The following is a 25,855-nucleotide window of genomic DNA, read 5'->3' as shown; positions in this document are numbered from 1 at the left end:
GCAGAGTTTTCTGCACTTTCAGCAAATATTAATTGATATAATTCAACACTTTAAGAAATATTTATCTGATTTTGGACTCCACATTTATGCATGTGTGTGTGTGTGTGTGTGTGTGTGTTAATGACTGTAGAAAACAGTGTGTGTGTGTGTGTGTGTGTGTGTGTGTGTGTGTGTGTGTAATAAACTGAAAAGGCTCTTATTTCCCCTTCTGAATATCGTAATGCCAAAAAGATTTTCAGAGCCGAAGGTTACACTTTGATTTTTATCAATAACTGATGTTGCGTGCTGTCACTTTATCCCTGCTTGAGCTCCACAAAAGTTGGTATGTGCTCTGGAACTCCCTCCTTCCTGCTCTAATGTCTAAAAGACTGACTCTCCTTCTACAATTATAAGTAAAATCCTTTCTTCATCAGTCAGCCCTCTGCTTCCAAAAGTATGCGCATAGGTTGAAAACAGAAGTTAGTAAGTCTTGGTGTTAACTACAAACAGTGTTGGGGAGTAATAGAATACATGTACCGGTGTTACGTATTTAAAATACAAAATATGAGTAACTGTATTCCGTTACAGTTACCATTTAAAAAGGTGATAATTAGAATACAGTTACTCTGTTGAAATAAATTGATTACACTGCGGCCTTTTCCTGTTTCATATGTTTGGCTATTCCTTCAATCCAAACAAAACACGCAATAAGAGGCTATAATGTAAGCGTCCTGTTAATGTTGGTGGCGTTAGTTACCAGTGTTGGTCAAGTTACTTGAAAAAAGTAATCAGTAACTAATTACTGATTCCTTCCCCCAAAAAGTAATCCCGTTACTTTATTGATTACTTATTTTCAAAAGTAATTAATTACTTAGTAACTTAATTACTTTTTAAAAACACAATTTACAACTTGAATAGGTAATAAAGCGATAGATCTTTCAGCCCAATTCTACTTTTTCTGCATAAGCCATCATACAAAATGTAATAGAATGGAAAAGTCCTTTTTTAAAACTTGTTTTATTAGTTTTAATCTTTTAACTTTATGCATCAAGCAAAAATTTAATTATATGCAACATTCTCTGACTGGAAGAAATTTGTTTAATATTTAAACCTATTTTCTGCACATTCCAGCACATAAAATAGTTTTTTGTGTTTACACTCACTCTTTCAAATAGATGCAAGTAAAACACAGCAGAAAATAAATAACATCAAAAACTAGCGGTCTTTTTGCTCTATTTTCACCTGTAAAGCAGGAGTAGGGTAGGCGGAGGTTTACCCTGGTGCAGGTGTGCTACAGCGGTCAGTGGAAGAATCCGCGAGTTTCTCTGTGAGTTTCCCATTACGTCGTAGCGCACTCGGTGCTTGCTTGGAAGTTTAGGGGTTTTTTTTCGCTGTAAAAAGAAGTTTTCTTCCCACGCACAACGGACACTAATGTTTTTGTCACTTTTTATGGAATCAAAGTCAAAGTAAGGTCAGTACTTACACGCTTTAAACGCTGCACGCTCATACTCTCTCTGCACTCGATATATGATCCATTGTTGCTCTGCACACAGCTGTTGTCACGAATGTCGCACTCGCTTACGTCACTGTCATGAGACATTCTCGAAAAAAATCATGGTTTTAGTAACGCAGTAACGCAGCGTTCCTACGGGAAAGTAACGGTTGCCATGGTTACAGGGTGACGCTCTCTCTCTGCGTGTTTCCTGGGTGAGAGAGCGCCTGTTGTTGTTGTGCTAAGCTAATAGGCAGAATGCTACAGGTATAGCTCTAAAGAATGTAGCATCATAGGCAGTGTAGTCCGTGGTGCAGGGAGAATGGACTGCCATACCCGTTATGTGTCTGTGAGCGAGGGAGGGAGAAAAAGGAAAAGTACGAGCTGTCATCAAGCAAAAACGGGAGCTGGAAGCATGTAAATATAATAATAACCACTGAAGCCAAGAAGAGAGCCTGACAAGCCCAGTTGTAAGTAAGCTATTAAGACTCGACTGTACACCGTGTTCGTGTTTTCCTCCAAAAACAATAAGTTCCGTTGGAGCAGCCTTTCAACTCCTTTCTCTGTCTCTCGCAAGCAAAGTTGACCCAGACAACAAAGTAAAGCTAGTTTTTGGTTATGAGCCAACACGGACCCGCCTGTATTAGCCAGAGGTCCCTTTACTATGGTTCGGAGCCGCCGACCTTCAGTAACAGTAATAAATCACAGCAATAGTACTTTCACGTAGTTGTAAACAGCATGATAATATATTAAGTAATCCAAAGTATTCAGAATACGTTACTCTCATTGAGTAACGTAACGGAATACGTTACAGAATACATTTTGGGGCATGTATTCTGTATTCTGTAATGGAATACATTTTAAAAGTAACCTTCCCAACACTGGTAATCCCTTACTTTACTTGTTACTTGAAAAAAGTAATCGGATTGCCCATCTCTGCCCATCTCTGTTAGTTACACAATGGACCCGAAGCCAGGACAACAGAGCCAGCAGTGCATGGGCAGGAATTCATTTCTTACTTGGAAATTCCGACATCACTTCACATTTAAAGAAGAAATGGGTGGGCGAGAACTGACCATGCAATGCAAACTCTGTTTGCCTGCAACCAAGCTGCTCTCAGCGTCAAAAGACTCCACCTCCAACCTAAATAAATATCTGGAAGTAAGTTATTTTTAGCCTAAGCCTACTGCAACTACCTTGTTTTAGTTAGTGAGATGTGCCACTAAAGTATCTTCGAATTACTATTGCTGTATGATTTATTACTATTACTGAAGGCTACTTGCCACCAAGCTGACATTGTTAGCTCGTGTTAGCTGAGGTTAGTTCATAGACTGCAGACTGTTAGACTTGATGGACAACATTAACAGCCAGCTTGTTGCAAAAAATCATATGCTAATCTGAAAGCAGTCTATGAACTAACCTCAGCTAACACCAGCTAACAATGCTAGTTTGGTGGCCAGTAGCCTTCACTAATAGTAATAAATCACACAGCAATAGTATATTAATATAGTTGTAAAAAGCATGACAATATATTAAGTAATCCAAAGTATTCAGAATACGTTACTCTCATTGAGTAACCAAACGGAAACTAAATTTTGGGGCATGTATTCTGTAGTTGAATACATTTTAAAAGTAACCTTCCCAGCACTGACTACAAAGGTTACGTAATAACAGTTAGAACAAGAATAACAAGAACAGAATAACAGAAAATAAGAATCTCATGTTATTTATACTGTTCACCTTGTCTGTCACTCAAACCTGCACAAATGTGCCATCACTAGAAAGCCCAGGATGCATTTGACAGTACAGTAGGACTCAAATAGACTGCATACATTTTGCTTGATGTAGAGGCCTCACACTCATGTCCCATACTGAGGGCAGAATGAATTGCTGGATCTTAGGAGGATTTAATGTCTTCATCACTGCTCTTAATGGTGATTAGGTAGATCAGAAACAGAGAACATACACTGAAATTATGTCAGTGTCTACTAAAAGGTTACTGAAAGTTATGTATAACTATTATACCATAAACATCATTAGTTGTTATTGCTTGGTGATTGTCCTCAGCACATCTTGAGGCATAATTTTTATTTCATATATTACTGTACAAAACCGATTACCCACATTTCTTTTTTGTCAGGATGATCCTACACTGCTTCAATAATGTTGAGGTTTAGGCTATGGGGAGGCCAATCCATGACTTGTAGTGTTTTTCTGTTTTTTATTTCATTTGTCATTGTTTGTTTTTCTACCCAGATATGTTTTTATCGCCTTTGCAGTGTGTTTGGGGTCACTGTCATGCTAAAACATGAAGCTGTTGCCAATCAGATGTTTTCCAGATGGCAAGCGTCAGATTCATCTCTCAGGACCTCTGTCAGGTCTTTTCTGGATTTTTTCTTTCAGATACTGTTCATTTAGTGTAGATAGTTTTTTGTTTATGTCCGCCACTTCTTTTATCCTCCACTTGTCCAGGTTCTATAATTTTTTTTCAAGGACACCCTTCACACCATGCCAATATATATCAAGTTTTCAGCTAACAGCTATTTGGGAATCATCTCGTTGGTGCAAAACTGCTATTTTATGTCTATTGTCATGTCTGGCATTTTTCACAGATTCAACTAAAGAAATGGTGACATGTTATATATTTTTGGACAGGCAAACAGAGAAGAAATTTAAGGGACAGGAGAGATTTTCTTATGTAGAATTATCATGTATTAAAAGTAATTTGTTTCATATAACAGTCATCAAATTACAAAGAATTTTGTTTTTCAGGAAAGGAGCATATAATACCAGTCAGTGCTGAGGTGGGTGCAAGGACACTCAAATGAAATGCCGTCCAGTGACGTTAGTAGTCAGCAGGGGTCATTCATTTGAGCTGGAATTTGCGCCGAACAAAAGCAAGACTGACCCCAACGAACCAGCCAGTCAGAAAGCTGTCCAAAGTCATCTTCTGGTTGGCTAGACTGCCAGAATTTACTCTACCCAATTTGGGAAAAACCTTCATGTTGCTGTAATAATGCCATAGTAGATTTTTATACAGGTTTTTATATGACATATAAATTGCCTTTTCCACCCCTTTCTCTACAGTTTTTTTCTCCATGTGTACCTTTTCCTGTTATCCAACTGTTTCTACTGCTAAGAACTTTGGTTCCCAAACTGAACCCCTGGCTCAGCCCTCCTCGGTGGTCACATGACACAGATTCTGAGATCTAGACTTGTAAAGTACAAAGCCCACATCTCACTGTGCATTCATACTCTATAGACAGTATATCAGAAAGAGACTGTGCTGTTACACGTCTGAGCGACCTTCATTATAACTGACTCTGCTTCCCACAAGCAGGTAGGTGGTTCCCTTTGTAATTCAGAATGATAAACAGGTTTAAAGTGATTAATGGAAAGCACTCTCTGTTTTTAGTTTTTAGTGTATTTGGTTTATGTGAAAGGTTAGGAGATGAAGAGATTATTGTTACTAATAATCTGCATTTTAGAAATACAGGAAAAATTCTTTCATTTTTAATAAACAAATAAGGCTTTTCAGCATAGCAGCTTTCCCACAAAGTTGCGTCTGCAGCTGCTAATCTAAGACTTGCTGATAGTTCTTTGGAGTTCATATAATCCCTGACATAACTGTATTTAAATTAGATGTTAAAGATGTGGATGATTTCATTTTCCTTACGTTGATTTAGTTTTTTTTTTGTATCAGGTGTATGTGTTACATAGGCTGTAGCTCCAACCTACTCGCTTTTGATTTGTCATTTGATTTATTTATGTATTTTTTTTCCATTTAATTTTGTGTAAAATAAATGAACCAAATAAAGACAATGATAAAGATAGTGATATTAATATTGCTATGCAGTAGTGGAACACTACTTCATTTGGCCCGTTCCTATTTTAGCAGTCTTTCCATATATTCAAATTATATATGCCAAGAGTGAAGGTTTTGGCTGCTAAAGTGCCATGTCATGCTGAACTTGACAAACTGGTCTGCTTAGATGAATCACTGCATCTACACCATCTATGACTGTGAAACAGTCATCCATAATCCATAGTCATACAGTGAAAGCATTAGAAATTAGAGAGCAGAAGAATGAAGCCTCAGCTGCGTGGAGTTCACTGTATACTATAAACTATAACTCTACTGACTGTGAATCCAAAGGCAGCTGTAACCTTCCTACTCACTCTGCTGCCTGTGTGTTTAAATGAGGGGAGACCATAAAGTCCCAAGCTGGTTGGAGGAGGAAACAGGAAAGGGAGGAGTTCTTATTGGCACCTCCCCCTCCACCAGCTCTCTTTTCCTAAGCTCCCTGAAACACAGAGCGAGCACATGGTTGCCTGGTTTTGAAACCGACCTCACTCATGGTGGTAGAGGACATGTGCGCCTGTGCAGTCCCTCCCCTGCCAAGTGCAGCAGAAAAACGGAAGCAGAATGTAAGCCTGTATGTGTGTGTAGAGAGGTTAGAAAAGGGGAGGGCATACAAACACACACACACATTTGCGGCAGATGTAACCAAAAAAAAAGTCGAATCAGCCAAGAGTGAAGGTTTTTGGAAGGAGAGAAGCCAGGGGAGAGTGGTTTCTTGTTCCTTGTTCTGAAACAGGTAGGATGATTGATTTTGTGTACTTACAGCAGCATAGAAATGATGTATGACGGAAGTAAGGGTGATTGAATTGCCAGTTATCTTAGATCCTAAAGCCTCAAGTCTTTCAGTCCATCTGTTCTGTGCTGTAGTCCATCTGCTTCCCTCCATCATTAAAAGGTAACAGAAATGAAAAAATGTATATAAAAATGGTTACAAACGGCACCAGATAATTAAGTTTAGATTGCAGATCAAGATCAGGAAGTTATATCAAGGTACCCTGACGTAACACACAGAGATTCTTACTCGTTCCTGATTCACATGACATATTAGAATCTTGTGTATTTTAGAAGTTTGACACAATATATTGCGTTTGTGTTATATAGCCAACCCTAAACGTAAAACATGTTTATATCTTTAATTGATTGGCACTAATTGTTCATAGTCATTATCAAGACTTACATTATTTTTAAAATTACTTAACAATGATTTATTTTTGCTAAATATGTTTATGTCAGAACCACATGGTGTTTTTATGGGAGCACCGTGTCAGTGTGCGAAAGGTCAGGCATCCATTTCTAGACTGCACATGTGAGAAGGATGGAAGAAGCTTAGAAAGACAAACGCTGTGAAGGTCAATGGCTCCTACTTGAAACAGTGACTTTAAAAAAGTGTAATCAAATGGCAAATTAAGCTGTAATGATGCAAGTGGGTGACCAGGATAGTAACACAGTATACGCACGGCATATTGACATCCCCAAAAAACAGGGATTCCAGATTAGGGGTTAGTGATTAGAACCTCCATGGGCTTGCCAAGTAGAAGTAGAGTAAGTAAAGTTTATTTATATAGTGCTGTTCAAGAACAAAGATCACAAAACACTTTACAATATAAAATAAGATACAATGACTAAAATGTTAGTAATATATAAAGATAAATAAAACCAAGCCTACACAGTGCGTCTCAAACGTTTTAAGGGTATCATCCATGTACAAAGATCTTGGGCCAGATTTACTAAATGGGCAAAAACAAGGTGTAAGCGCAATCCCAAATAGTGCTTATAGGTGTGTTTAGTTTTACAGATGATTTAGAAAAGAGGCGTGTTTGCTAAACAAAGGAATTGTCAGCTCATTTCAATATCAAACCAAATGCAACAGGATCAGTTGCAGAAATATCAGCTTCCACTTCTTGCATGCAATTTTGTCACTGCTTTATGTTTGTCCTTTTTTTTTCTTTTTGCCACATTTGCAACACATCTCAACACCTTAATAACTCTGGTCCCTTTAGTCTAAAGGAACCAAGCTCTATAACTTGGGAACCACAAACAGTTTCCTTTTGTCTTGAACTTAGACCTGGATACCAACAACAACCATTGAACAGCTGAACTCAGAGACCTGGTAGTTATGTGTGGGTATAGTCGTTCACTAACACAGAGAGGCATCTGATCATGAAAAACTCTCAAAAGTCAAAGGACTAACGAATCACAATAATCGAGGCGTGATTAAATAAAGGCATGTAAATTCATTTCCATTTCAGATATTTAAGGTGGGCAATGTTCTGCAGATGATAAAAACAAGTTTGTACAACACAACCAACCTGCTAATCATAACTGAATGTCCGATGAAGTTACACCCAGATTTCTTACAGTTGGGCGAACTGACGATTAAGTGGATCCAAGATTGTCAGATAACATGAGAACATAGCTGTCAGGGACATAGACAGGTGTTCTCTTTGCTATTCTCTTTGCCCACAGCCCTTCCAAATTTTTTGCTTACAAGCAGACAGTTTGACCAAGATGTCATAAAAGATTCTTCTAACATGTGTCAGGAAGAAATAACACAAATGAGAAAAAGCCTTTGCTGTCCAAAGAGACCCTTATTACAGCAAAATTGCAGAGTATTAAGGCCTTGCCAGGAAAAAAAAAATTTAATCAATTTGAAATCTTTTGGATTTGAAATGGGAAGTCCATGCACAAAAACTCTTGAACGCATTGCTACTGAAGCAATAAAGAGAAATAAAAAGCTTTATCAACCTGGTTGGATATCAGAGACCTAGAGGATATCAGAGGCTGGTTGAAAATAATTCACAAGATTCTCAAGGTTATTTATGCTTAAGGGGACAGTATTAACTTATGACACCAATGCTCTATGTGCTGTTTCCATAGAAGAACTCATCTATTAACTTTTGTGTTGAAACAATGAAATAAAGATGATGAAAAAAGCTCATTGTCTTACTTACTTACTTACTTACTGTTGTTTAGTTATGCCACCTTATCTGAAGGCTTTGTTTCAGAGAGAAATTTTTTTTACTTGTTTGTTCGAAATCTATCACAAAAAGACTTCCATGGAGTATTATTTCTTTTTATGTAACTATTTGGCTCAGGAATTAATATATTGGTATGAAATATGGTGCACAAATTCATGTTCCCTACAAGATAACTTTAGAAACTGTTCAAAAGTAAAAGCTACCCTAAATCACGATGATGACTAACATCATACATGCTGAACATCAGTGACAACCTTTGCTCAAAGCTCCACTGTAATCAGCCTCTACCGATGAAGCCTCTTAAACTAATTGCAGTTAAAAAAGATAAACTCTACAACTCACTTCATTGAAGCTCATTTGTACATAAATGCAATAAAGCAATAATCCATCAAATGCATGCAAAATACACATAAACATTTCTTTGCCTGAAAGTTTAATGACTGTTCTTTTAAATGTCACTAATCAGTCGCGCTTATGCTGTGTCTCTATGTTTCAGATTCTGTAGGTCTTCATTTGCTCACTTCTGCTCGCATCATGTCGCTGCTGACTCACGTGCTGGCGTGCCTGTTTGGAATGGGCTCCTGGGTGGCCATCAATGGGATGTGGGTGGAGCTCCCCTTGATCGTAAATGATATCCCAGAGCGCTGGTTGCTGCCCTCCTACCTCACAGTCCTCATCCAAATGGCCAACATAGGCCCTCTCTTCATCACGCTGATGCACCGCTTCCGCCCAGGGGTGCTCGATGAGCGGCCGGTCATCTACGGCATTGTAGGATTGGGCATCGTTTCTACATTCCTTCTGGCTTTCCTTTGGAAGCACACAGTGACCTTCGGAGAATCTTTGCATAGTGTTCCACTGCTGACATTGAGTTTCCTGCTATCTGTGGTGGACTGCACCTCATCTGTTACCTTTCTTCCTTTCATGATGCGGCTGCGTCCACAATATCTCACAACGTATTTTGCAGGTGAGGGCCTCAGTGGCCTCGTGCCTGCAGTGGTGGCACTTATTCAAGGCGTTAGTGTAGTTCACTGTGAAAATGCCACTTTATCTAATAATTCCAACATAACTGACAATGGAATGCTACAGGCCATCTACCAGCCTGCTAAATTCTCTGCACAGGTCTTCTTCATATTCCTTAGTGTAATGATGGTCGTGTGTCTGGTCGCTTTCCTCCTACTCAATCACCACCCAGCTGTGGCTCGTGAGAAAAAAAGCGAACGGTACTTCAGTGGGGAACTTGATCGTGAGAAGAAAGAACAAGGCCTATCTCTGAATGCCCAGACACCAGAGCAAAAGCCCATGATCAGCCCCTCAGAGGCTGGCAAGAGGGAACCTAGGAGTTCTTTCGGGAGGGGGACATATAGTATCTTTGAGGTGGTGTTTATCTTTGTAGTGTTGGCTTGGGTCAATGCTCTGACCAATGGAGTGCTGCCTTCAGTGCAGTCCTACTCATGCATGCCTTACGGGAACAAGGCTTACCATCTAGCTGCCACCATGGGAGCTGTTGCTAACCCTGTGGCTTGCTTCATCGCCATGTTCATACCAATAAGGTGAGCTATAGAAAAACTACAATAATTATAAAATACTAATCAAGACCATAGACCCAAGAAATGAGTTTTCAGTCACCAATAGCTTGTAAATCTGTTTTCTGCCCAGGTCTCTTGTCTTCATGGGAGTTTTGACCATTTTTGGGACTGGATTTGGAGCCTACATTATGGGCATGGCTGTTCTAAGTCCCTGTCCTTTGCTGGTCCACAGTACCTCTGGAACTGTAGTCATAGTAAGACTCTTTATTTTCTTGCATGTACTTACTGTGTACACAGAATAAAATTCCAGACTTCATGCTCTATCTTGCATCTTAAAAAAGCATGAAGCCACCACCCATTCGCAATACTCACTTAGTATTTATGAGAATTCCTGTGATTAAGGTGTGTAGTGTGACTGACAGGTTTTACAATATAATGTTAAGTCAGCTTAGTCTCATCTACTTGATGCTGTCATGGAAGAGCTGTGAAAGTCCACTGAATGAGTCAATGAGTCAAACGTTCAAAAAGAGTACATTGTTTTTGTACACTGGCACAGGCAACTATGCCACCTAGCTATAAAATGTTATTTTTGCTGTCAGAAGTGCCTTTCCTAATACACTTTTTCGGAGCAAAAGTACTTAATACTAAAATGGTGTTAACTGCTAAAATACTTTTTCAGTCACCAAACTGAATAAGAAACCAAGCGGCTACGCAATGAATGCTACTAAGCTAACCAAGCTCCAACCAGGATATTCTGAGCTCCTACTCATTACTTACAGCAGTAAGAGTAGTAGCAGTAAGAGTAAGTCATTTAATGCACAATTCTAACAAGTTCTCTGTTGCAGGTGCTGGCCTGGATACTCTTTGTCCTCACCCTGTCTTATGTCAAAGTCATCATTGGGGTGATCCTGAGGGATGAAGGCCACAGTGCCCTCGTGTGGTGTGGAGCTGTAGTGCAGCTGGGTTCAATGCTTGGTGCTCTAACCATGTTTCCACTTGTTGGTTTCTATCAGTTTTTTAAATCGGGTGATGCTTGCAACACTAAGTGTCCAACATAGATGTAAAATGTGTCTAAGTTCAACTCTGCTGTACAGAACTCTAGCATTAATTGCACTTGTTTTAGTAGAACTGCACTTATTCCAACTTGTTGTAAAAGAGCTGGCAAGTTATAGATGAAAATCCACCACAGTATCACTCCACGTTTTTACCTACGTTCTGTTTGTAAATGTCATATGCTTTATCAGTAGTTAATGATGTATGAAGTACACATACACCCAGTGCTTAGCAAATTATTTGGACCACCTCTCATAAAAACAAGAAAACACAAATAATTTCACAAAGTTTGAATTCACACTTTTATACCCAAATCTGAACGGACAAACTGGACCTTATCTGAGAAGTCAGAATCAAGCACAACATTCAACCACTAACTTTTCTGTTCAGTAATACAAGTAAATGAGTATAATTTGTCATCTTAATTTTGAAAAATAATTTAAAAACAAGCTTTATTTCTATTTATTTATTTATTTTTTGTGAAACACAAAATTTGAAAAGTCTACTTGCAAAAATTGATGCAGTCTCCTTAATTCATTAAAGAAACATAAAATAATGATTTTGGTAATTACCAGTATTATTAATATAGAGCTGCTGTGGCACAAACCTTACATTGGATGGTGATCTAATAAATTTGTTAAGCACTATATCCATCTATAGTGTCTCAGACTACAAAAAGACCAAACTAAATAGTGTTCTGCCACTGAATATATCAATATAATATTCAAAAGCTTGTCAGTTCAAAAGGTCAAAGCTATTTTACTTGAAGTTTGAACATCATGTGAGATTATGATGTTCAACATATACTTTATTGATTTTGCTTTATAAGAAGTTATGGTACTGTCGCCTTTAAAATGTGCCTTAATTCTATAAAATGACCTGGGCATTTTGGGGGTAGACTACTGTGTTGTTTAAATAAAACTACAATGTGCTACTGAAGTGGAGAAACTGTTGAACAATACCAAATAAAACATTTGTTTAATTACTGTCTAAAAAAATTGCAAATTTGCATGTTGTTTTATCCATATTTATTAATTTAACCATATTTTTTTTTGTAAATCATTCCTACACTGAGCTCTATACATACATTTTATTCATCCTCTGAACTATTTAGCCAAGGGTTGCAGGCAGTAAGAACCCTGGACCAGGCACCAGTCCTTAACAGGACTAAGGCAAGAAAATTAAACATTCAGGCTAATTTGCATCTTTGGCAAATTTTGAGAGGCAAAATAATGTAAAATTAATGAGGTGGACACAGAATATCATATATATCAGTGGATTTTTGATTATGCCACCTACCGTTGCAGCACAGGTACTCTATTAGTTTGAGATCTGGTAGCTGTGGAGTACATTTGCATACATTAAAGTTACTATCATGTTCAAGAAACATCATTGAATGAGTTCTGGTGCATTATTCTACTGAAAGTGGCCATCAGAGGATGTGATCATAAAGGGATGGACAATCCTGAGCAGCAATACTCAGTTTGTTTAAACGACACTCAACTTGGGCGCCTTAATACCAGCTTTCTTCCAATGCAAGGCCTCAACATTACATCACCACCACCTAAACCACTGGTACAAGGCACAATGGATCCAGGCTTTTATGTTGTTTGATCAAAATTATGACCCTACCCTCCATAATGTGACAGCAAATATCTAAACTCATCAGACCAGGCTATGTTTTTCCAAACTTCACTTTTGGTGAGCCTGTGTGGATTCTGGTTCCTATTCTCAACTGACTGAAGTGTCGCCTGATGTGGGTTTTCTGCTGCTGTTGCCCATATGCTTCAATGTTGTACATGTTGCACATTCAGAGATGCTCTTCTGTATACTGTTATAATGATTGGTTAAATAAGTTGCTGTCAGTTCAAAGCAGTCTGGCCATTTTCTTGCAGGAAACTGCCAATGACTCAGTATTTTCTCCTTTTAGACCATTCTCTAAAGCATAGAGATGGTTGTTCAGGAAAATCCCAGCAGTTTCTGAAATACTCAGACCAATACTCGAAGCACATCTGGCACCAGCAACAGATGCCATGTTCAAAGTTTAAATTATTTTTACTAGCTAAAAAACCTCTCAATGGTTTGGCCAAACAATACTTCGCTGAGTTGCTCAGCGTTTACAACCGAGTTAAACCCCTCAGTTAATCACGTGCAGATCTTTTAACTGTTCCTAGTTATTGTGGTCCTGTTCTTTGGTACAAGCTGTCTGCAGCCCTGACATAAATTATATCTATTCATAAATTTACCGTATTTTTCGGACCATAAGGCACACCGGATTATAAGGCACACTGTCGATGAACGGGTCTGTTTTCATACATAAGGCGCACTGGATTATTAGGACGCATTAAGTGAAACAAAACAGTCAGATAAGTCAAACTTTATTCAACTCATTCTTCTTGCTTCCTCCACTTACGTATTGATTGATTAATTGATACGCATTGATTCATTAAAGTTGAATTCTCTCGCAGCTGCTCTATTCCCATGTTGTTGCAGTATATTAATGACTAACCTCGTATTGTGGATGGATTATCTCTGTTGTTCTCCTGACTGAAGTTTAGTCCGTTTACAGCATCCTGAACATGGCATATCATGTTTAGGTGGAAACCAATAAAACAAACTTTTGTTTTGTTTTATTATATGTTACTTTTATCACTAACTTAAAAAAGTGTTATAAACCTCCCCTTCTGACTGCACTGAGGCACTGAGCTTCGCCATGTGATTGGTTTATTAGATACCACATCAACTAGCACTTGAACCTGGTGTAGCAGCTATACCTAATTAAGTGGCCAATGATGTAAAAGACTACATTCATAACAGAAAAGAAAAAAATATCATCAACAGATCGACAGTTGGCAGCACTGATGTACTCCACAGGTCACATGTGTTTAAATGCAAATCAAAGGCAGGCAAATCACATGAATTTTGTTTTATGAAATCCAAAAGGTAATGCCTTCACATTGGTCTGCTAAATCACTGGCTTAAAGAAAAAAAAAGACAATATTTTTAGGCTAATTAGCTGCCTATTTATAGTTGTAATTTACCAAAAACTCTTTGATCTGAATCTTACATATTCTATGTCATTCACAAAATCACCACTAGATGTCACTTTTTGATTAAAAATAATAATATCGCCAAGAACTGCTCATAGCTGCAGTCAAGGCTTAACATTCAAATGGCTGTGGTCTGATTTGAGGGTGTGAGCTCTAAAAAGAACTCTCAGTGTCGCTTTATTGAACCTCAGCTGGTGAATGGGGCAATGACGGAAGATCCTCTGTGGTTAAATTGGATAAATTAAGCAAACCTAAATTAGCACCGAGATGTTCAGACATTCACCTGTGCTGAAATACTGATTCTGCCTAGATATTGGGTAGATATAATATATATCTATATATCTATATATATATATATATATATATATATATATATATATATATATATATATCATCATATGCTCGTCACATTAAATTGGGAGAGAATGTCTTATGCATGTAGATGGATGCGAGAATGTGTGTGCGTGCGTTGTTTTGCGTGTGCATTGCACCCGTGTGTGTTTGTCCTTCCTCTATTCCACATAGACAAACAGGAATGAGGAACTCATGGCCAGTCAGAGGCTGATTCAGATCCCAGTGGCTCTCCGGAGAACATCTGGGGTCATCATCTCCTGCTGTCTCATACTTCACCTGCTCTCCTTATCGCTTCCTGTAGTTTCTGTGACTTATGGCGTGCAGAGTTTAAAAGCTGCACAATGGTTTGGAATCATTTCAACAACAGCTTACTGTCTGAAAACGGAGAAGCATTTTTTGATCCACTTTTTCTGAAACTGTGTAATGATCCAAATGAGCCAAAGAAAAATGCATTGAGATTAAGATAAGACTTCAGATCAGAAAGCCTGCTCTATATGACTGTGGGTGGGGTGAGAAGGGGGAAGCATGATTTAGGCAACATAATAAGCAAAAGTGTAAGAGTGCAGCCTTTCTTATCTTCGTCTCTCTGTCTCTCTTTCCTTTAAATATTGTGATATCTCCGTTTCCCCCAAGCTCCTTGTCTTCCTCGATTCTTGCATATGGCAGACTTTGTGACAGTAATTTAAATTTAAAACACATGAGGGGAAATCCTAGCCCGCGCTGCTCTTTAATGGGCCGTCATGGGATTGGAGTATGCAGAGAATGATTGAATTTTGTGAGAAGGCCAGGAACGATCAAGTCTCGCCTGACGTTATGCAATCGACCATTCCCCTCTCACAACGCGACGTCTGGTAAAACCTAGCAGGAGGAAAAGGGAGGAGGGGGTTGGATAAGGGTTGGAAACCTCAACGTCTAGACCAAAAAAGAGAAAAACATTTTTTCTTCTAAACGACTCAAGACTTCATAAAAGAGAAACTTGGCTATCATACACACACACACACACACACGTATATGTATATTTATATATATATGTATAAAGCCAAACAAGATGTGATGGGCCACATCAAAAGCAGAGATGGATTGCTTTTAATGGTTGTAAATGAGTCTTTTTACACTGTAATGCATGACATCCTATATTTCCTGACAGATGGAAACATGTGGATCCCATACAAAGCCTGTCACATTGTTTTATTTATATGATTGTGTCATGTCTGTTTTCTGCCTTTCTCTCCTCACCTGCTTGGCTCACTTTGACAATGTCAAGGCAGAAATTCAACAGACTCTGAGGCACTGATATTGCTGCACTGTCCAAGCTTTCACACCCTCTGAGTAAGATTAAACCCCTGCTATATATCCTCTCAGTGAAGCAGGAGAGGCTACCTTTCCCGTTAAGTCCATTATATTCAAATAGGCGGGGCCTTTTCTTTCTTTATCTTTTTCTTTTTTCTTCTACGCAAACAAGACAAAGTAATCAAAAGTTAAAAGCAAACACTCAAGGAGGCACTTAGCAAAAAAGAGAAAGCTTTTATGATAAAACATTCATATACAGTGCAGGAGACAGGTAATCTTTGAGGATGATAGGGTTGTCTTGTGGTCAGTTTCTGTATAGTATTGCTTGGGGAGTCTTGTAGATGAATGCTCCTAATAACATCCCTGCCCACCCATCAGCTACCAGAGAATGCAGGCAGAGCAGCTAATACCTGAGTGTATTTCTTCAGGGGTGTGAAGTATGCCTTAAAGAGCTGTTGGAGGCAGCAGTAAAGTAGGGTTCATTACCTTGACAGACTGATGACAGCTACAGTAAGAATGGCTGAGGTGCACACACACACATATAAAGGCTCAGTAATGTGCTATCAGCGATGCTGTGCTATGCACAGTAGAATTTTGCATAAATGATGCCCGAGATGCTAAAGTCAGTACTGCTTTCATTGAGATGCGGTGATGAGCAAGTCATTGAAAAGTACTCTGTGGTAAATATGCTAGGTTTGCATTTGAAAAGGTTTTAGTGGCCAAAGAGTTTATTTTATTTATTTTGTTGTTGAACGTTGGGTGAGTGCAGTATATTGACATCACATCTACCAGCAGCCAAGGAGATTAGCCATAGTAAATACTGGAAACATGGATGCAAAACAGCATCATCACTAACATCACAAATTAACACAGTAAAACAACTTTTTCTTATTTTCATTTCAGTGACTTTTAAGGCACAAGAAGCTTTGGAGAGAGTGAGGCTGTTTACTAGGAGTGCACTTGCACAATCTAGGGTACTCCTGTAGCCGGTCCCAAGCCTGAATAAGTGGAGAGGGTTGCGTCAGGAAGGGCATCCGGCATAAAATCTTTGCCAACTCAAACATGTAGATCATCAAGAAAGAGATTTCATTGGGAGTTACCAGGATGGACAAGATTAGAAACAAGTACATAAGAGGGACACCTCAGGTTAGAGAGGCAATGCTGAGTTATTTGAGAGGAGGGATGGTGGCTAGCTCTCTTATTGTTAAGCCCAGCTTAGATCCTTACCAGATTACTACACAGATATTAGCAGCTGAAGCCGGACTAATACCTGTTTAAATTCCTGCTTAAATTCACCAACTTGTAGGAACTAGTTTTAATTCAGAGTTATTTTCCATGAAAGATCTAAACATACATCCCTAAAAACCCTTTGAAATATCATTAAGAGCGTTCATATCATCTAAAATACTTCAGTTTTTAAAAATATCTTTAACATCTTCTTTTATTGTTCTAAGTCTTTAGGTTAATTAAACTCAACTGGTTCTGATGGTAACTTTTAATGTTAGTTTAGGGAGCAGTTTAAATTCATATTCACACATGAAAAAGAATTTGTGGCAAGACATTTACTGATAATTTTACATTTTAAAACTTTATAAGTATAAAACAACAACAACAACGAATTAATAAATAACTAAAGAAGCAAACTCACAGTCCATCGTTTCGGGAAGTCAGATCGCAGGGGTTGCATCTGGGGTCAGCTTTAGGTCACTCTGGGCATCCATTAGTGGCCTTATTTAGAGTCTTATTCCTTTAAGAGGAGTGATTGGCCAGCAAAGACAAAGAATCATTACCTTTGCCCGCCCCCTCCCTGCCAGCAGTCAATAATGAGGGATCATTAAAATGAATAGATGGACATTCCCCTTTTCTCCGGATCCTTATTGCAAAATCAGTGTCAGGGGAAATGAAGATTGAGCTTGGAGAAGGCGTCTAAAAGCCTCACAGTGATTGTCGTGAACTCATCTGCAGTGCCAGGCTCCTTTATCTACTGTAAGAGTCTGCACCTGCCTGAACTCCTGACTAGCAAGGGCTTTTACTGTAGCCCATTAAGAGCATCCCTAATGCGCGCTACAGCGTACTTCAACATAAACATTCTGCATATGTACCGAAACATTTACAGCAAACAACACAAGAATGATTGCTTTGGATGTCTTGAGGTTTTTTTTTTCTCATCCATGGAGAAAACAGAGCTCTCAGAGTGAACTACAAATGTGATATTAAACGCTTTGACTTTGATGCGAAGGATAAAGTCCCCACGTGATGCGATCGTATAAACAGACACTTTAAGACAATTCTCACTTTTCACATGTCTTAAACTCAAGCATCTGTCCCGTCGCTGAATTTTATAAATCCTTGCACAACACTTCATGCGTCACAAGAGTGAGCGCAAATCAAGCTGAATGATTACAGATGGAAAATAAAAGAAGGCACAGGATTTTTCCAGGCCCCATCTGGTTGCCTTTCTGGGCAACCTCTTAAAATGTCTTTTAAAAAGGTGATTTGTCTGTGGATCCGCAATAATGTGATCGTGTCAGCGTGTCTTCTGCTGAACCTGTCACATGTTGAAACCATCCCATAAAAACTGGGTTTGTGTACACCTGTGGAGCTGGGCGGCCCCACCTCACACACATGTAAACACGTGCTGAAATCCACACACACACACACACACACACACACACGGTCCTTATCTTCCTCCTTTATCATCCTAAAGGTAACTGATAAGAAGGTCTGTTTATAGTCATCTGACATATGTTTCAAACGAATAAAAGCGAAAAAAAGTCACAGAAACTGACTCAAGAGACCAACAGAGATCAAATGCTGGACAGAGTTATCAAAGGTCCCTCAATGTGGTCAAGCAATTATCTCTTAAAGGATCTCTTAAAGTCACCCCCATGGCTCTCTCAACATGCCCTTCATAACAGAAGTGTACTGAGGATTTACTGCTTGCAGGTGGCTCATGAGAGACAAGGGCAGGCGCTCCACCACAATGCCTTTACACTTGCTTTATAAAAGCCCAAATCAAGGGCTCTCTGGGAATACAATAGGGGAGGAAGTGGGACCAAAAAGGCACTATAAATCTGTATAGTGAAACTTCGAAGTCTGAGCCCTCTGCCAGGCTGTGTGGACATGTTAACCTTTTTTTTTTTTTTTTTTTTTTGGGGGGGGGGGGGGGGGGGGGGCACGCGCTGCAATCATTATAATCAGGGATTGACATTTGCCTTGTCTGGACTCTTGACTTCACATCAGAGACGCTGTGGCCGTCAAATGACAGACTGTGCTGCGCGTCTGCTGCTCACTGGGGCTGTCTGTCAGCACATCAGCCTGTCAGTACCATTAGCAGTTAATCAAATTGTGATCATTTGGTGAGGCACTTGGTCGAATCTTAATCTCAGGTGGGTTGTTTCCTGCATACACATGATGGGTTTTTTTATACAAATACATACAATACAATACATGTATTTGATATATTTCGTAAATATAGGATGGAAATCTCCTTGCAGCTAGTAAAAATATGCGGTTGCATCGATGTTCTTTTTGCATTTGGTTAACAACTGCAAGCAGTTATAGTGACTAACAGGTCACGCCCTTAACCTCTGGATCATCACTTTCTGCTGCAGCGCAATCCCTGGTAAATACCAACCGGTCTCCAAACAATTGTAATCTGACTCAGACTGAGTCATTCTTGGCAAAGGTTTGGAAATAACTGCAGTCTAGTTAGTAGTTTGTGGATGTGGATTTCTGTGTATGCACACGTATACAGATTTGCAATAGATGGAAATGGAATTGCAATTTTTGCAATTATTCACTGTATGATCACAACCTTATTCGATTTCTAATTGATGACAGAGTGATAGCAGATTCTGTTTTATTGCCCTTTTATTGTTGTCTTAACCCAAAAAAGTCAAAACTTTGAAGACGGCAAAGTGACTCTTGTGCTTTAAGACTACTGACTGCGAGTGGTGGCAGACTTGGTTTTGAAGCAACCATTTCAAAATCAACCAAGTTTGCAATGAATTTGTTCATGCCACAGCCTCCAACCACTCTTCTCCATAGTGTGACTGTCGCATAAAACTCTGACCTTTGAGGTCAGCGAATAGACATGAATGCACATGAATCCTTTATGGGTCTTGCAGGAGAGATAGCAGCTTCTTGCAAGAAATCAGATCAAGAGCTAAACCCAAGGAAGCCTTTTAACTACCTACAAAAGTGTCTACCAGCTCTTCTAAGAGTGATGAGTAAACACATTGTGAAATAAACTGTGTTCAACACATACACTCTCTTTCCCCACCACATTTATCAATTACACATGCTGGCAAATTAGATCTGGTTGCCCTTGGGCTGATTGTGTCTCCTTGCTTCTGGGCTTTTTGCTAAGCTATGCCATGCTTATATGTACTGTGTTTATTAAAAATGGAACAACTTTTGAGTAACTGTTTAAGTTAATTAGGTGCTTATTTCGGCTGTAAATTCTTTATGCTGTGAATTGTTGATTTCCACATCATACATTCAAAGCTTTTCGTGTTTCTGTACTTCTAAACAAAAATTTAACCGATAAGAAAAGATCCTAAAGCTGCGTTTGTCCTTGCGCCATTGATATTTCACTTTTATGGACCACTGCTTCGGCTTTGGAAACCATAGCCCGGAGTCATTTCGCCACTGTGTCAAAGGGTATGGCGCTGCGAGAGGAAGACTAAGGTAAGAAGGACAGGGTGCCAGGAAAAAGGGGCGTGACTGTATCTGTAAATAGTGGCTCTATTTTGGGCTTACCTCGGTCAAACAGGGGAGCACCGCCTAGGCCTGCCTTCTGTTACTATGGGGATGGGCGCTTCATAACTTTGCTGAACGGAAAAAGTCTGGAGGACTAGCAGGTGGTACACAGGAGCGTGGCACAGATCCCATGACGAGGAGCTGGTTCGCTTCTAACTACCCACCGCTAACAATACTCACCGGAAAATCCGCATGTCTCCGCTTGTACTTGGCATATCAGCAGCTTGTTGCATTTTATCCTGCAGTGCTGTACTGTGCAGTGTGGCTGGCAAAGAGAAAACTTGCAAGCTCTGAATTTAAAAATAAGTGTTAGAATGCACAGTTTTTCCTCTCACAGACGTCCAGTGATTTAATTGCTGGGCTGGTGCTTTGCTAGTCTTACAAAATTTATTTTAGAGACAAATTTTTAAAAGAAAATAATTTTTGAATGTTTTAATTACTTTTTTATTCAATTTAAACAAGTTAAAGGAAATAGGGACGCTACTACTCAACACAATGCTTTTCTTTTTTTTTACTTTATTATCAAATATTTGTTAACTTTTTTTTTTCAACAATCAACTTACTCACTTACAAATATAACACTGGGACATTTGTTACTTATGGTCACCAATATGCCATTTATTAGGTCATTTTTGAGAACACATTAAATGCACTTAAAACACATTTCATTTTTTTTCATAAATATTTAATATTAAAGAGAAATATATTTCACCTTGTGCCTACACAGAAAAGCATTAGAGAGTTGCAACAATTTTGTAGCCAAGAAAGGTAGTAAGGCACAAAATACAAACCTTATTGATAGAGTTTAGTCATGCTATTATAATATATGTTGAAAAATGTATTAGGAAAGCTATTCTGGAAGCTACTATCAGCTAAATGATCCCCAACATCAGTACAGTGTGCATGCTCCAAAAGACAGACGACATGGAAAAGACTGTGTTTATGTGAAGAGTTGACAGAAGCGCGTTTATGACACTACAGTGGAAATCAGTCTACAATATTTGGTCTGGAGGCAAGAAAATCAGCTCTGTGTTTACGGTAAAGTGCATGTCTTTTTTTTCGTATGATGGAACCATCCTATGCTAAAGTCTCAGTCAGAGAAAAAAAAAAGAAACTTTGACAATAATTTCACCAAAGATAAAATCCTTTGGTCTACTCAGATCAATTATTGCCAGCTGTAAGTAACAGTCCTGTCAGCTCCTCAGTGAAATCACCCAGATGATGAGGAAAACTGGGCCCGTGGTATAGATTATCCCTGTGCCTATTTACATGCAAACCTGCAGAGCAACAAGTAACAGACAAATCTATAAAAGTATTCCCCTTTAAATCCAGCAGGTACATTTACCTTTGTTCAACAATCTCTCAGCTGGGAAAGAATAAAACTGATACCTGCCTTATTACGCTCCTGTAAACCAGGAATTTTGATAGGATATGTACTTTAAAAAAAAATCCTCTGATTGTCCTTGCATCATTATGTCATGATCTGGGTGGAAAACTGGAAGACCAGGAAAGGACGATAAGGAAATAGGCACTAAGGTGAAAAAGTAAAGGTGAAGGGTAGCAGAAATGCTACAAAATCATATGAGGGAAAGACAGGGGAGGGGGCGGGGGGATAACAAACTGCATGATATGAGCATAAGGCATACATATTTTCAAATACATGTTTATACAAAAGAATATCATACATAAAATTCCGTATAAATGAACAAAGATAATAAGGAAGCAGGCAAAACAAAATTCGAATCAGTTGACATGCTTCCTATAGATGTTCCAGCCTTTTTGTTTCCCTGTAAACAAATAATTGAAATAATACAAAAAAATGTCATAGAAAACTTCAGTCGGGTTTTTACACTGAACCGTTTGCATTTGCCTGACTGCTGCTGCTGCTTGCTGTCAATAGCACTGCTGTAAGGCACCGAGTTGGTTGATGCGGACTGACTGTGCAGACAAATGAACCGAAGTGATGAAGCTTGACACTTATTGTCCCATTAGCTTGTCCATGCATTAACGTACAGATCACACTCGAAATGAAGATTGTCATTTGTTAACGACAGAAAATAACTCAGTCTCTATGAGTTGTTTGGTCCACTAAACATCAGCTGCGAATTAAGGCAAGTGTAATCGTATACTTTGCCCCTGATATATCACTTCCCTTTTTTCGTTTCTGTAAATATAACATTCACCTGTTTATTCAAATGGAGCTTGCCAGTGATTGTCAATGTGAGCCTGCAGAGAGTCTGAGACTGACGAGGAGCGGGTGGCATCGATAGTTAGGTGGGAGATCCTGGTCAAACTTTTATTCTTTATAATCTGGATCTCTGGCTGTTTTTTTTGTCCTCGTTTGTTGATGCTGCTTTTGGACGTGTATGTGCTGCTGCTGCTGCTGCAGGAGACTCAAATGGTCTATGCGTGAGTGTGCACCGAGATGCTGGAGAGGTCGTTCCTGATGATCTCATTAACTGTGGAAACAAAAGAGAAAGAGGAGATCTTTATTAACTGCTCCCATTTAATGACACGCTAAAGCATTATTACATTTCATGAAAATACTGGCCTTGAAGGGTTGTTTGTTTGAACACTGACAAAGGTTGGAGTCAGAGCCCCAGAACCTCAGGGGACCAGATGCTCCAGTCAGATTTCAAGTGATATTCAAGAGCTATGCTTACTTTTCATGGTTAATACCTATCTTTTTGTCTCATATATCTTTGATGGGGCTTTCTAAAGGTAAAACCCTGAAGAAATCACCTAGGCTAAATGAATAGGTTTATTTTCTAGGGCATGACTCATTTTATAGAGTGAAGATCGGGGGATATTGGCTTTTACGGCTTTTGAAATCAGTCTCTCACCACTTCTCCAAGTGCAGTAGTTGATCACTTTTGTTTTTAGTCATTTTTGCCACAAAAAAGAAAAAAGACCCAACAACAACAACTTCTACAAAGCTCAATTACAAGATAAGACAGTGACCCACTCGGGACAGATCCTAACGCCATATACGGTTTTGAGATCTTTATTATTTCAATTCTGTGCTTGTATATGAAGCATTTCCAAATTATTATGTTAAGTCAAAGTACCATGGTTAGGAACAAGTAATGTCTAAGTGTAGAAAGAAAAAAACATTTCACAGAAAATATGGGAGTTCATACTTTCATATTTTTTAAGGTTAGCCTGGTATATAAACTGCTAACATCTGATTTCAGTATCCCCTCATGACTCAGCTGCATCCTGCATACAATTCCCGCTGTTTGCCCTGCAAGCCACTGTGCAACGCCCTCCGCCCCAAATCTGTGACCTGTCTGTTGCCTTGGATACCTGCTCTGTTATGATGGAAGGACAGAGCCATAGTGTCAAATATAAATTACACATGTGTGCAAATCCTCTTTTGGCTGAAGTCTTCCTAGCTACTCTAATGTTTTCTTATTAGCGAACTCTTTAAACTTTAAACATGAGAACATCTCAGACAGCAACACTACACTCCATACTTGACATCAGGACATCATGGACATCAGAAGCCACAGTCCAAACATATCAATGTCATTCGCAACTCATTTCGACTCCATGCGAATATCCCTGTTTTTAGTCATCGTCTTGTGTTTCCTGCACCAGTTCCTGTGCCCGCGCTTTTCCCACAGTCGGGCAGACAGAGATCAGTCCCCTGCCTTTATCTTCTCTGTGTTCTTTGGCAAAACAGAGGGAAGTGACTGAGAAGATGGCGAGGACCCTGAGACCTGTTGCTCGACAAAAACAAGAAGCCTCATAGTCACAGAGCTCGCCTTGATAAGACAGGCCGATGCAGTCTGAGTCTGCTGGAACCACCATCGGAGCCGAGGCAGGAAGTCCACCCACTTTGAAGTTTAGAGTGGGCCTGCGTTTGTTATCACTGCGTACTGTTTGGTGAATTATGAAGCATCAGCATAGATCAAGATAAAAACAAGACTGAGAAAAACTTATTTGGAGCTCCTTTGGTACTATATCATTTAACTGCTGCTTGATTTCAGTAAAGTGTGATGTTGATGGCTGAGGTGCTAATAAAAAAAATGTTTTGCTGAACTGATCCATGCAGAACAAATGGCAGAACCACCAAGGAAACAAGGCTGAAGACATAAATAATGTTTGATTTAAAAGACACGCAGGCTCTACAATAATAGCTGTCCTTGTTTTATGTATGCAAACGCCCACCTTTTCACACACACAAACAAACAAGCATGCACACACACACACACACACACACACACAAGTTGGTTGGGACTCCCATCCCTGAACAGGAGGAACTCCCATTGGAAAAACTCAACCTGTGCCAACAGTGTTGGCTGTTTTCAACCCTGTTCCGCTCCGGGCTAAACAAGCATTTACATGCTGTGGTTATTTTTAGATCCACCATTGCAGGACACGAAGGAAGTGCAAGCACATGTATGCACAACGAAATGATCACAGAGAGGTGAGAAAACATCGCCAGCTAGTTCTTAAGAAGAGCTGGGAAAACCCGACGGTTCAGCAGCAGAAATATATCATTCATATTTCTGAGATTAAAAGTGGTGGCTTCTTTTTCTTGATTTCAGTCACGGTTCAAAAAAAGAAAAAGAAAAAATTTGTGACGTCTCTTCCTCCCACATATTAACTGCAGTGTTATTTTGATGCCCTTTATCAACTAATACTTTCCATTGGCAAGCACAAAGATGTTCCATTCTGAAGAAATAGTGACAGAGAAAAGAAAGGTAAAACACTGGCCCTTGTGTTTCATTTATGTACTCTGTCAGCAACGTGAGAATTTTAGAAGCAGGATGTGGCCAACTGTTGCACCACAAGACAACACCAAGATGCTATTTATAGCATCTTAATACTCATGTCACTATTTAGTTGTGACAAGTTCTGGGAAACAAAGACCTTTTAAAGAAAACTCACAGGTAACGTTTTTGAGAAAACCAAAGGTCTCGCATGTCACGCATCTTTTAAAAAAACAAAATTAGTTGAAATGATCCAGTTTTAGCTAAAGACTTTTAGTTTTACTTTTCTGTCCTGAGCTCATGTATCTTTTTTTTTTAATGAACCAGAAAGAATTATCTCTCTGTTTTTCCTTTACTACATTTTTGACTCTGTCTTACCGTCCTTGAGGTGACTAGATAACCACAAATATGCAGCAGTGGGGAAGGTTGTCAAGCATTCGGAGGAACATTTAGTTCTAAATGAAATTTGGCTTAAAAAATTCTTTCGTTGCACAACGTGGACTGGCAAGTGTGGATTATAAGATTTCATCAGCAAACCTTGTAAATCTAAGTGTAACCTTTGAAAAAGAGTGCCAGAGGGCTATTTTTCCACTTTTGTGATCGCTATATGCTATTGTTAAAAAGAAGATTCCATGTAATGTTACAATAACGAAAGCAAAGTGGCCTGGCTTCCCTCTCAACAGCACTGGAAACTTTTTTTTTTCTTTTTTTCAGTTGCCCAAGTTAATAATGGAAAGCTGGGAGGATACCCTCTCATGAACAAACAAAAACAGTGGAAAACTGAGCTCC

At 39.1% G+C, this 25,855-nt stretch overlaps 2 protein-coding genes across 6 annotated transcripts in view; one reads left to right on the top strand and one right to left on the bottom strand.

Annotated features, from left to right (window-relative positions):
• The first annotated feature begins 4,680 nt into the window (after window positions 1-4,680).
• slc52a3-2b (solute carrier family 52 member 3-2b) lies at window positions 4,681-11,872 on the top strand. Of its 4 annotated transcripts, none has more exons than XM_085178823.1 (4): window positions 4,681-4,811; window positions 8,808-9,861; window positions 9,968-10,091; window positions 10,683-11,872. In XM_085178823.1, the coding sequence occupies exons 2-4, from the start codon at window positions 8,846-8,848 to the stop codon at window positions 10,893-10,895; spliced, it is 1,353 nt and encodes a 450-aa protein (XP_085034949.1). In that variant the 5' UTR covers window positions 4,681-4,811; window positions 8,808-8,845; the 3' UTR covers window positions 10,896-11,872. The 4 variants fall into 4 exon arrangements, with proteins under 4 accessions (XP_085034949.1, XP_085034948.1, XP_085034951.1 ...); XM_085178822.1 differs by lacking the exon at window positions 4,681-4,811 and adding an exon at window positions 5,288-5,899; XM_085178825.1 differs by lacking the exon at window positions 4,681-4,811 and adding an exon at window positions 5,906-6,069.
• Window positions 11,873-19,504: 7,632 nt separating this feature from the next.
• Window positions 19,505-25,855, bottom strand: part of LOC146507967 (nuclear factor of activated T-cells, cytoplasmic 1-like) — a 61,917-nt gene continuing 55,566 nt past the window's right edge. Inside the window, exon 10 of one of the 2 annotated variants that reach the window (XM_085177568.1) lies at window positions 19,505-22,807. In XM_085177568.1, coding sequence (XP_085033694.1) covers window positions 22,752-22,807 — 56 coding nt within the window. In that variant the 3' untranslated portion in view covers window positions 19,505-22,751. The remainder of the gene's footprint in view (window positions 22,808-25,855) is intronic. The other variant, XM_085177567.1, reaches the window with a different exon arrangement.

The sequence above is a fragment of the Neolamprologus multifasciatus genome, chromosome 11, assembly GCF_963576455.1.
Source record: "Neolamprologus multifasciatus chromosome 11, fNeoMul1.2, whole genome shotgun sequence".
Taxonomy (NCBI): domain Eukaryota; kingdom Metazoa; phylum Chordata; class Actinopteri; order Cichliformes; family Cichlidae; genus Neolamprologus; species Neolamprologus multifasciatus.
Note: the sequence above shows the minus strand (reverse complement) of the source record. Positions and strands in the feature narration are given on the sequence as shown.